The sequence below is a fragment of the Apiospora marii genome (assembly GCF_038362585.1).
Source record: "Apiospora marii strain CBS 49790 chromosome Unknown utg000005l_segment0_segment0, whole genome shotgun sequence".
In the NCBI taxonomy this organism is placed as follows: domain Eukaryota; kingdom Fungi; phylum Ascomycota; class Sordariomycetes; order Amphisphaeriales; family Apiosporaceae; genus Apiospora; species Apiospora marii.
This window is the reverse complement of record NW_027117377.1, coordinates 1385567-1397870: the sequence shown is the minus strand read 5'-3', so window position 1 is coordinate 1397870 and position 12304 is coordinate 1385567. Positions and strand designations below refer to the sequence as shown.

At 54.2% G+C, this 12304-nt stretch overlaps 5 protein-coding genes across 5 annotated transcripts; 4 read left to right on the top strand and 1 right to left on the bottom strand.

The window, feature by feature from the left end:
* Positions 1-1144: 1144 nt before the first annotated feature.
* PG985_008328 (glutathione reductase) lies at positions 1145-2644 on the bottom strand (the record flags this gene model as incomplete). The annotated part of the gene is made up of 2 exons (XM_066828096.1): positions 1145-2405; positions 2496-2644. The coding sequence occupies 2 exons, from the start codon at positions 2642-2644 to the stop codon at positions 1145-1147; spliced, it is 1410 nt and encodes a 469-aa protein (XP_066683008.1).
* A 1426-nt stretch (positions 2645-4070) lies between these two features.
* PG985_008327 (Ydc2-catalyt-domain-containing protein) lies at positions 4071-5213 on the top strand (the record flags this gene model as incomplete). The annotated part of the gene is made up of 1 exon (XM_066828095.1): positions 4071-5213. One exon carries the CDS (start codon positions 4071-4073, stop codon positions 5211-5213), a length of 1143 nt encoding a protein of 380 aa, XP_066683007.1.
* Positions 5214-7062: 1849 nt separating this feature from the next.
* PG985_008326 (uncharacterized protein) lies at positions 7063-7516 on the top strand (the record flags this gene model as incomplete). The annotated part of the gene is made up of 2 exons (XM_066828094.1): positions 7063-7289; positions 7360-7516. 2 exons carry the CDS (start codon positions 7063-7065, stop codon positions 7514-7516), a joined length of 384 nt encoding a protein of 127 aa, XP_066683006.1.
* Positions 7517-8093: 577 nt separating this feature from the next.
* PG985_008325 (pectinesterase precursor) lies at positions 8094-9320 on the top strand (the record flags this gene model as incomplete). Its single annotated transcript, XM_066828093.1, has 1 exon — positions 8094-9320. The coding sequence occupies one exon, from the start codon at positions 8094-8096 to the stop codon at positions 9318-9320; it is 1227 nt and encodes a 408-aa protein (XP_066683005.1).
* Positions 9321-10334: 1014 nt separating this feature from the next.
* PG985_008324 (uncharacterized protein) lies at positions 10335-11849 on the top strand (the record flags this gene model as incomplete). The annotated part of the gene is made up of 1 exon (XM_066828092.1): positions 10335-11849. The coding sequence occupies one exon, from the start codon at positions 10335-10337 to the stop codon at positions 11847-11849; it is 1515 nt and encodes a 504-aa protein (XP_066683004.1).
* Positions 11850-12304: the final 455 nt, after the last annotated feature.

Sequence of the window (12304 nt, the reverse complement as noted above, 5' to 3'; positions counted from 1 at the left end):
CCGTAGGTAGCCGTTCGGCCGTCTAATCATAGGTGTTCTACATCTAGCATTAGAGCATGTCTTTCTTGTTGCTCAGCATAACTCAAGATGACGGGCCCGGCCTTCGCCACCACCTACTCGTTGACCTATCATTCTCTCACCCAATTCCATTGCCTGCTGGAAACGATCTTGGCTGCTCTGATGCCAGCCACTTTCACAAAGCCATACACATAAGACTACATACACCCCCCGCAATGGAGACGCTCGTAAGGCTAGTGCTTGTGAGGAGGTCTGAATGATCTGGAGACTGCCAGTAGAGAAAAAGCCTGACTCGACGGAATCCCCAGGCCGCTGGAGCGCAGTGGCGCCTTCAGGGCTTTGCGAATTGCTCTGGTAGAGAGTGGGAGAGATGCTACCAGCGGCAAATGCTTCTCCGGGTTTGTCAGAGGGATGACCCTCGTCCAAATTCTCTTGTTGCTGGTAGTCGCGGCAGACTGCAGCGCTGGGACGCTTGTTGATCCCTTGAGGTCAAAAGGCTGGGTGTGCGACGTATTTTGCGGTCTCGCTGCATTGATCTTAGTTGTATCTCTATGCACTTCCGACTTGTTGTGAGGCTAACAATGGCGATCTTCATTTGCCCAGTGACCTCGTCCTGACCAGTCTCCAGCGCTATGATACGTTCGCCTTGATCGGAGATCTTCCGGCGCACGTGGTCAAAATTGAAGCATCCCTCGACCAGACTTTCTCTCTACGCTGGCATTGGCGTTGACATGATCCTTGAATGGGCGGGTCTGTTGGTCAATAACAATATGCAGCGTCCTTGTCGTAGAGGAGCAATAAGCCAAAGATTCAAAGGTCCAGGCGACAGCCCAGCATCCAGTAGCGCCAGAAGACCCTCTTGGATACGTATCTTCGACATTGGAACGAAACAGGTGCTGAGCTGTATACAATGATGATGTGTCGAGGATTGACATGTTCACCAGTCTCACCAACTCTCGGCGTTAGTATCCTTCGCTTACATCGGGAAGAATCAACGCATTGAAAAGGGACGTGTTCAGCCGTATATTTAGGTATGATAGAACAATGTTCTTTCATACGACGACCGTTGTAGACACCAATTCGATTTATTTCTATATACACCCGGAAAGTGGTATATGCAATTTTTCTATTTGAGCGTCACCAGCTCCTCGGCGCTGGTCGGGTGGATAGCCACACAAGAATCGAAATCCTTCTTGGTCGCGCCCATCTTCATAGCCACGCCGAACCCCTGCAGCATCTCGCCGCTGCCCTGGCCCATGATGTGCAGGCCGACGACCTTCTCCTCGGGGCCCGCGCAGATGAGCTTGTACTTGGTCGGCCCCTTGTTCTCGGGCTCCATCATGGCGTAGTACATGGCGGTGAAGCTGGTCTTGTAGATCTTGAGGTTCTCCTTGCCGTACTTCTCCTCGGCCTGGGGCTCCGTCAGGCCGATGGAGCCGACCTCGGGGTGCGAGAAGACGACGGACGGCACGTTGGTGTAGTCGAGGTGCGCGGTGCGGAAGTGCTCGGGTCCGAACAGCCGCTCGGCCAGGCGCCGGCCGGCCGCGATGGCCACGGGCGTCAGCTCGGCCTTGCCGCACACGTCGCCCAGGGCGTAGACGTTCTCCACGTTGGTGTTCTGGTAGTCATCGGCGACGATGTGGCCGCGCTCGTCGGCCTTGATGCCGGCCTTCTCCAGGCCCAGGTCCTGCGTCGCCGGGGTCCGGCCAATGGCCCAGATCAGGTGGTCGACGCCGTCGAGCTTGCCTTCGCCGTTGCTGTCCGTGTAGTGGATCGACAGCTTGCCGTTGCTGTCCTTCTCGACCTTGGTCTGCTTCGACTGCTTGTGCAGGTGGACGCCCAGGCGCTCGTACTCGTTGGTCACGCCCTCCTGGATCATGGGGTCGAACGTGCGCAAGAAGGTGTTGTGGCGGATGAACAGATGCGTCTCGGTGCCGAGCGCATTGAACATACCGGCGAACTCGACGGCGATGTAGCCGGCACCAACCAGCGCCACCTTCTTGGGCAGCGTGTCGATGTCGAAGAAACCGTCGCTGTTAATACCGAGGTCGGAGCCGGGGATATCGGACGGGAAGGCCGTGGGGTTGCCGCCAACCGCCACGAGGATCTTCTTAGCGCGCACCGTCTCCTTGGTGCCGTCGTCCATGGTGACCTCGACCTCGTTCTTGCTCAGCAGCTTGGCCCAGCCGCGCACGTATTCCACCTTGTCGTTGTTCAGGTTCCGCTCGTAGATGCCGTTGAGGCGCTTGATGTACGCATCGCGCTTGTTCTTGAAGCTGGTGAAGTCGAAGGGCTTGGTCTCTTCCAGGCTGAAGCCGTAGGCCTTGGCGTCATGCATCATCTCGGCGAGCATGGCGGCGTTGAAGGTCACCTTCTTGGGCACGCAGCTGTATAGTCACACGGATCGCACGGGTTAGCCTTCTTGTCCACTGCCTGCGCCCAACTTTTCGCGCACACATGAAGAAAGAGCAACATACCCGACGTTTACACAGGTGCCGCCCAGGCGACCGCCCTCAATGATCATGGCCTTGGTCCCGAACTTGCCGGCGGCCATGCGCGCCGAGGCCAAACCGCCGCTTCCACCACCAATCACCAGGTAGTCGGTCTCCTTGGATATGGGCGCCATGATGCGGGATGTGGAGGAAAACTGTCTCGAAATGGAGGAAATTCGTAGTGTGGCCGTTCTTGTACGTGTACTCGCCAGTGAGATTCTGCTGAAGACGCCGAAGGATTGCATTGACCCCTCTATTTTCCAACAAGATCGCGGACCTGAGGCTTATGTAGGGATGGGGGATATAAGGTGCAGGACGGAGTAGGGAGCTCTCGCCGAGGTTGGTGGGGCAAACAAAGAATGACGTGACTGACGTCGAGTCTTTTTATCTATAAAGAAGGTGGTGGCTTAAGAAGTATGTAAGCACTTGTTGCGGCGAGAAGTCGCATGTAAGACGGCACAGGCGATGGCTATGTGGAAACAAAATGGCTTGATCTGTAATAGCGCTCAGCGGCCTCTCCATGTCGTTGGCGATTAGTGATGGATGTATGCCGCCCAATTGGATCACGATAGTATTTCAGGGTTTGACTAATCCGATCGCTAATGAAATTTCCAGTGGGCATCCACCTGGCACTCAAGATGGTATGTACCGCCTACGCTACCGAATGCCAAGGATCCCTTTGGATATTGTATTTTTATATGATTCCTTTATTATATAATGCATGTAAATGCTCGAAAACGATTTCCCCCCTGCTTCAATGCTTATAAACTTGAAATAGAGGTTGTCAGTTTGAAAACGATGATTCGATCAAAAGGTGTGAGGTGTGTGTACTTTTTTTTTTTAATCGCGAAGCCGCCGTGCCCCGCATGGATTGTTAAGCACATGCATGTCGGCCCTGTCGGTTATGGAATCATTGACAGCAGTACGGCGCTTGTCCGCTCCTCCCGCACTTTGGTGTTACGGTTCCCATTGTATTTATGATGATATAATTGGAGGGTCTCCGGCACGACGGATCTAGCATCAACCTTAGAACGGTAGTAGCTTCAGATGATTCCAAATTGTCAAGTTCTGCGGCGAGCACTGATTGAGAGCTATTGGGCCCGGGCTAGTTTATCATCCTGTTACCTGTCGCGGGCCATCTTGTCGCTGAATATCCCACCTCCAACCCCATACTGAGATAAGGTCATGCGAAGGAACTTTTATTGCGATTTATTTTCAATTGTACAGGTGGTCGAAACTGTAGGAGTAAGGGTTGATTTGGCAGCTTGGAAGAGCCTTTGGAAGAGCACCGAGAAAAGCAAGGGTCCAAATGGAGTGTCAGGCGGGCTAGGCTTAGCCAATTGTAACGGCAGTAGCTGGATTTTCAGTAGGGCCCATCCCAATTCTCGGGCGCGATACCTAGGTGCTAGGCTCTTTCTTGTCACCCGCAACCCACTCTGCGCATTTGTACGCTCGCTTTGCATCCGTCCTGCACATTTGCTCCTCATACTTTGCAGACTTTGAAGACAAATATCGCCGAACCGCGGTTACAGTCTTTGAAGACCCCGAAGCAATGCTGCAATGACGGCACCTGCAGTGTATCGCGTCCCGGCAGCGCTGGCTGCTTCGACGTCCCCGCTGAAAGTGGTCGACTATGCGCTCAAGAACGCGCAACTCAAGACGCTCTGCCTAGCATGCGGCCTCCCCACGTCGGGCACGAAGGACATCCTGACGTCTCGCCTCGAGGAAGCGGTCCTGGTCGCGCGACGCCCGAAAGGCCGCCCGACGGCGCGGCGCATCTTGTCCATCGACATGGGCCTGCGCAACCTGGCCTACTCACTGATCGTCCCGAGCGGCCCGCTGCTGTCCGCGCCGCCCGCGCCGCCACTCAAGGAGAAGCATTACACATCGTCGCAAGCTTTCCGACAGCCCCCGCGCGTCATCCTCGAAGCCTGGCGCCGAAGCGACGTCGCATCCGAAGCCACCAAGCAGGTCGTCGAACGGGAGCAATGGGCGCCCGCGGCGCTGGCGAATCTGGCGCTCGAGCTGGTGCGCGATCGCCTTCTGCCTACGAATCCCACACACGTCGTCATTGAGCGGCAGCGATTCCGAACCCTCGGGTCGTCTGCGGTACAAGAATGGACATTACGAGTAAACACGCTGGAGGCCATGATCCATGCCGTGTTCAGGACAATGAAAGAGATGGGGCACTGGTCTGGGGAAGTCATTTCTATTGCTCCCGGCAGGGTTGGCCCCTTCTGGGTTGGCGCCGCTGGCGAGGTGGATGCTAGCACCGAAGAGGTCCAAAGTCCACTGGAACTCGAGACCGAGTTCCTGGGGCGGACGGCACAGCAAGTAAATATCAAGAACAAAAGGAGGGCAGCCAAAACACGGAATAAGAAGGCCAAGATCGACCTTGTAGGTAATTGGCTCCAGCTGGAAGGCATCCTGAATCCCACACCGGAGCACCAGGAAGTCACGCGGTCCATGAAGCTGTACCGGGACCGCTGGCTCGGCGTCCGGCGAAAGAAGGGGGCCGACAAGCTCGAAGAGGCTGAGGAAGAATCTCGCAAGCTGGACGACCTCGCGGATTGCCTGCTGCAAGGCATGGCCTTCATCAAGTGGGAGGAAAACAAGAACCTACTGGCCCGCGAAGGCCCTAAAGCCATCCTGGAAAACCCCCAGGAGGCTTTTAGGACAGTAATGCATTACGACGGTAGGTGATATTTTCTACCGAACCAACGATCTCAAATCATACATGTGCCTCTTGTGACACGGATATCCACCTCTGGCTGTTGGTGAGTGCTAGCTATTTCTCACGTACCACCATCGATGCCTTTGACCGGCTTCCCAACCCAATACGTCAAAACACGCATTCCTATGGGATCGTCGTGAAACATACTGATTAGGACTGGATGGGCATATGCCTTGATGCCCGAGGGCAGCCCTGCCAAAGTCCGTGAAAGACATCTTGAAACGTCGGGTCTTAGGCCGTGCCGCTCACTTAGCCCTTGCAATTCGAAAGTCTGGGGAGCGGAAGTCGTTCCGGGCTTGCGGGCCAAGGGGATTAGGGGCCGGGAGCTGTGCCCTTTCCCGTCCCAGCCGAAAGAGGCACCACGTGCGAAGCTGCGCGATTGAAACGTCTCGAAGCTTTGGAATTATCGAAAAGTAGTGGATTCTCCTATTGGAGGCAGCGGGCGCTTTATCTGTACCTATCGTGGTGAACATGGCCACTCGATCCATGATCTTTGCATGTTGGGATATGACGTGCGCATTCTGCTCGTATCTTCAGAATACGTCGAATATGATGCATTTGCTACTGACAATGAAAGTGCAATCCACTTAGCTTTCGTATAATGAAGAAGATTGATATGACGCGCTGGTGAAGTCACCGTCGTATTGCACCGTCGAGGTGGGACGCGGTCATTTCAATCAAAGTCGCATCCAATATCTCGAAGACCCGGTAATCAAATTTAACCTACTTTTTAGGTATCGCGATACCAAATAGCACGCATCGGCACGTGGTTAAACATTGCCCACTGTAATTTACAGAAACCACATGGCATCCATTATCAGACTGTAGATGGTTCAGCTAGATTTGATGACAAAATTCCAGGGACCAACGAGTGCTACCTGCTCCCTTCTCTGGTTCTTCTTGAGAAGCAAAGAAGAAGAAAAAGCTTCCCTCCCACGCGGCGAGGCCGCCTTTCTCTCTCTGCTCCCTCCCCACATTCTCGGGGTCCAACACCGATCGGCAAAGCAACACGCCACGCGAGAGTTGAGGCAATGATGTACAGATCGGCGCCCGCATTCGGCAACCGACCCCACCAGGGGCACCACCTTTTACGTATGCCGAGCAGCACGCGACCAGGGGATTGGGACGAACTGGACAGGCGAAACATACTATCATGTACCGGCAGAAGGTTGATCGTCAGGAGCTCTTGCTTCTTGCCGCGAAATCAACGTAGATCTGGGAGGGTTCAATGGGGGCACTGGGGGCCCTGGGGCCCCCCAAAAGAAACCAACTGGACGGAACGGGCGAAGATGGGATGAGATCAGATGCGCAGTAGGGATGCACTTTTTTGTGTTCGTTTCCTCGTGTTGTTCCAGAAGCCCATATATCGACATTTCCCCATCCCGTTTCGTCCCATCTCGTCTTCACTCGTAGTACTTAAGTAAGGAACCAACCGACTTACATACAGCCAACGCATCAACAGTCTCAATATCATCATTCTCTCTTTCCGTTTGCAGCACTCTTGCATAACTCCAATCTCTTGCTCGTTGGTTGCCAAACAAACATAACACACACTCTCTGTCTCACTCATTTCATCCCCAAAGTCAAAACTTGAGCCAGCTCCCTCATCTCCACACTCTTTGTTTGAAGGGCGCCGCCACCACACATAGCAGCTCTCGTGATCTTTGCTTGGCTCGTTCCTTCAATATCACAGCTCCGCGATCCACGTGTTATTCACTGTAATCCCTACTCATTGGATTACAAAAACCCTCGAGATCTTTTTCTCCTGTCACCGTTCCGCCATATCCCATACCCAAGTCACCAGCAACTTCCTCCAACATGCGTGCCTCACTTGCCGTCCTTTCCGTCTTCGTCGGTTTCCTCCAGCTCGCCGTGGGCTTGATGACGGCATCCGCATCCGTCTCCGCCACGGCGTCCCTCGTCAACGCCATGGCTCTGCCCTCGGTGAGCACCACGCTTACCGGCATCCTCACGGCCCCCAGCAGGCCGACGGACGCGCCCAACGAGACCCCTCACTCGTTCTCCATAGTCGGCATGAGTGCACTGTAAGTAGTTGCTTGCCCCCGACGTTGGTCACAAAAACGAGCTAGACCCATGCTGACAATTGTGTCATAGATATGGCAGCGGCTCCGTGTCGGCGGCTGAGCCTACCGCGCCCCCTGCCCAAGTCTCGGAGAACGCCGGGCAGAAGGCCGGGGCTCTGTCGCACCGCTGGCTCTATGCTGGCTGTGCGTTGACGGCTTTGGGGCTGACCAACGTTGTGTTCTTGTAGACAGTCGGTCAATCAAGACACCAACAAGTCAGACGGCCGACGGATGCCGAGGATGTCAAGGGGACCGATCCGCTGGCCGGATGGGTCTGGTGAATTGGATACACGCAACAGTCATCATCTGAACTTGCATCATCATCGGAGTTGGAAGACTAAGAAGAAGGGTTAAAGGGAGGTCGTCCCTCCTACCGAGTTTGTAGAGACATACATGCACAGATGTCCTACCACAAATATAAATTGATAAACCAATATACATACCACACGTCAACACTCAATGCTTCAATCGTAATCTGATCGTGTCCCTCATTAATCAAAGCCCACCCGATAATGGCCGTTGGTGCTGATGTTTGCCAGTGGCAGCTCTCAACAACCTCCGGCCTGATCGCCTTGAGAGCACGGCAGGATAGTGAGGCTCCGGTAGAACAACCCCTCTCCTTGCACGACCCACTTTCCCCTAACTGTGCCGCCTCATGCAACTGTAGAGTCAAGGCAGCGGCTTCACATTTGCATCCTTTACACACACCATCTCTCCTACATACCGCCTTCAGCCCCACTCTCGGATTATTAAACGGTATGAGTGATGGCTTCAACCTCCTCAACCTCTCTCTTTGAGGTAACGCCCTTGTACGTGGTGCCGAGGGACACTGGCTTCGGCCTCTTCCCCAAGCTCCCGATTGAGCTGCGCAGGCTTATATGGATAGCATACCTCCAACAACAGCAACGCATCATCACGATACAGATCATTCCTGAGCGCGGCGGGCATCGCGATGAACGCAAATACGAAATCGAAGCACAGAAACGATACCAGCACAGCAAGCTCTTTCGCGTGTGCCACGAGGCCAGGACGGCGGCGCTGGATTTCTTCAGCGTCCGCATCCCGTGCGCCAACCTCGATGCTCTCGTGCCGCTGTATTTCAGCCCGGAATGCGACGTTTTGTACATAACCCAAGGGTCCTGCTGCGGCTTAACCTGGCTCATGGACCTACTTCCCAAGCTGAAGACGACGTATGACTGTCGGGGCATGGGGGTTCTCAACCTGGCCATTGGCCACCACGCCCTCGGAGACTACCCAGGGGTCGACGTGACGGACTATTTGGAAAGGCTTGAAACCCCAGCCCGAAAGGCCTTTACTGAGGCAGTTTCCCACCTGCGGCAACTATGGGTCATGGCGCTCGAGAATGGCAACACGCGAGCCATGATCGGCGGCCTGAGCTTCCTGGACTCCAAGGTCCATCACAACCGGGCCGTCCCGGTCTTCCCGCTGTTGCAGACGTTCACCCGGCTCCCGACGGATCCCCGACCCATCGAGCGAGATCTCGGCCACATTGCCACCTTTTACTCCCCACAGGAACTGGTAAACAGGTGGCGACAGCTCGAGGTCGAGCTCGGGATCAACCGCCACAGCAACAACAACAGCAACAACAACAACAACAGAGAGCAGCAGCAGCTGGCGCCGCCGCTGGATCTGCGCGTCCTGCTGGCCGTGGCCGCGACGACCTCTTCCGAATACCAGACTGCCGTCGTCGATCGCGACACGGCACGGGAATTGCTCGCGAAAGAGGACTGCGCGTTCCGAGACCATACCTGTACGATGTTCGACGCGCCTGTGCCCTACTGGGGGGACTACGTGGGCGGCGAGGCCGAGTGGGCGGACCTGAGGCGACGTCTTCCCGATGCCGTCGGCTTCTGGCTGTTCCCGCCGGATGCGTTTGCGGACGACTTCGCCAAGAACGGGGTGACGACGCTGAAGAGGGCGAGGGACTTGCGGGGGCACCCGCCGGAGCTCTGCGTGTTTGATATGGACTAGGACGAGAGATGTATCAGTGTATGCGGCATCTTCTCACTGTCAGCAGGCTCCACTTGTTGCAGAGGAATATGGCCAAACACAGTGAGAGGTGCCGTTGGATTGAACCGTCAATCCCGTGTACGGCGGTTTGGAGTATCCTTGCGTTCTATGTAGGTTCGTCAATCATTGACTTGCATCGGGGTTTTACAGCTCTTATCACTGCTGTTTTTGAACATCAAAGTGGTGTACCTCTTAGGTTACCCGGATGAGATCCGACAGTACGATTCCCGAAGCCCTCGACTTTGAACGAGATCTTGTTTGTTATAATACAAACGAAACGATCAATTGTATTGCCGCGGGAATGACGCAGGTTTCCTGCTCTTATGGGATGGGCGACTGCATGAGGAGGATGAGGCTGCATCATGCGGGAGGCCCGCCATTGAGGCCCTCTAAAGGTTACACAAGGAGAACCCCCTCCCCCAGTCCCCCATGCTCGATCCCTCAATCTTTTCTTGAATGTAAATTCAACTTCCACAGCTACATGCATTATGCTGTGCCACTAAACCAGATCATGGAGGCTCTCGCAGTAAAATGCGCCGAGAGTATTGCTCTTCTCAATTTGCTTCATTCCGTCCCTATCAAGCCTCAAGCCAACAGTCTCAGCCATCTGCCCGTGAGTAAAAAAGGCTACACGTTGTCTTTTGAGCAGGAGCGCCGTTTGGCAGGCATTCTGGCTTTCCTTTCCAGCATTAACAATGACCCTAACTACATCCCTGCTATCTGTCTTGGAGAGGAACGCAAACATTCGTTGCTAAACGTTCTGCTCTCTGTCAACAAAAGCAACAAGGATGATGGGAATCATGTGCTGAGAGAGCTAGAGCATGGATTCAAGAATCTATTCTCAATACTCAGTCGAGTCTCGAACGGTATGATAAATAACGTTAGTCTACCTGGTAGCGTTGCTGACCATTTCTATTACAAGTACGAGCCGATGCTGCGCATATTGAGCAAGAGGCCTTTTCTGCTATCGTTACAATGTGCTCCTCTCGTATCTTGGGTCGTCTAAGACTCAAGAAAGCCTCTGGAAGACTGTCCATTGGAAAGATTCTAAAAGACACTCGTTCTTTGCTCCAGAAAACAGGACCGCCAGCTACGTTCTCCCTGTTCGCCGAAACATTCGAAGGAGTGATCAAGTTGGTAGATGCCTGGAGTGGGTATCAGACCCAGGACGCGCTGGAGGCACTGGTCGATGGTATTTATCGTCTGCAGCAAACGAAAGACGTCAGCAGCGTGATTAATGGCACACCCAACCGCTGGATGGTTCCCACCACAAGAACGAGTCTCTTGAATATGATCATGAAAGTTGCCCGTTATCGAGAGTCTGCTAGAATTTTACGACGCCTAGCACAGAAATGCCCTCTCCTGCGGCGGATGGAACTAGTATTGGTTCAGCTAGGCGCAAGCGCCTTCGGCAAAGTTTCAGTCAAGCAACTTGAACCCGACCTCGCTTCCAAGATACCGCAAAAGGAAAAGAAGAAGAAGAAAAACAGCCCCTATTCTATTGAGAACATATGCCGCCTCATCAAAACTGAACCGTCTCAAGCCAGCGAGGTATACGCTCAGCAAATGCGGAAGACGCTCACCGAAGGCAAGGTGCATGCCGAAATCCAGCTGCTGTTCCACGTCGAGCAGGCAAAGCCCAAGTTCCCTCCACGCGTGGTTTGCTCCAGCAAGGATGCCTGTTTTCTTTGCAATACCTTTATCGCAGTGCACGGGAAGATGCACACTCCTCGAACCCACGGAAGGCTATACCCAGGCTGGCGACTGCCCCAAATTGGTGACAAGGACACCCACACGAAATTTGTTAACCACTTGGACAATCTTATCAAGAGTGATATCTTGCTTCTTTCTGAGCTTGGCGAAAAGACCGACTATCCGTTCCCAAACGAAAGCACGCTCCTTACCTTGCCGGTCTCCACGTCGACATTGTCAAGCCGGGCCACGCACCAAAGTGCTACCCTGAGCATGCGAGACCTGCCGCCGCCGCCGCCGCCGCTCGAGACAGTCGAGGAAGCTGTCGTGGAGCCCATCAACGACACACCGGAACCAATGAACGTCTCAGGTGCCGGTCCTCGTAGCGACGGGGAACCTTCCGCCACTCGTGCCACTGCTGTGATGACACCGACAACGAAAAACTCCCCGGAAGCAAACGACGAGCGCCTGAACCGAGAAGCCTCTCCGATTTCTTCCTTGTCGGAAGTGGTTTCTAGCATGTCTGTCCATGACAGTACTCAGCCTCCAGGAAGCGTTCGACTACCAGAAACGGTGGGTGCCAACGGCACATCCCCTTTCTACAGCGATGGTGTCCTGGAGGTCCAGGTCGAATACGCGGCGGGCGTAACGGCGTCGGGCGGTGTGCCAAAGCTGCTCCCGTTCAGCATCGAATGGCTAGGTGATGTAGAAGAGGCGGACAGGGCGGGTGGGATTCAAGCTCAGCCTATCTTTGACGCCGAGTCAAGCGAGACCGAGATATCACTTTCCCCTCAATGATCAGAACTCAGTCTACATTACAGCCAAGGGGTCGCTGGCAAAGTTGACATTTGGTCGGCCACGGGGAGGCTAGAGGCAAGTTACGGGATATTGGGTCCGGATACACTTGGTTGATATGATATTGATTAAAAGGCACACCAGATCTAAGATAGTACTCACCAGCGCAGTGCTGTTTAACTAGGATTTACATATCGTGAAAACCACGAAGCCCGAATGTGCGTTGGGAGAAAGGGTCTTACGTGGTTGTCCATCTTTGCGTTGTCGTCTTCGCTCGTGATGTGGCTGTACCCAACGACCACCCAGCGCATGGCGAGCTGTGGTGGTCTGGGTGAAGGAGTAATGAGCTCTCTGACTGTCATATTGTGACGAAACTCTGCTATATCGTCATATTGTGATGGAATCCCATTGTTAGGGATATAACGGAGTATGACAACAAATCAAGTCTCACATGTGGC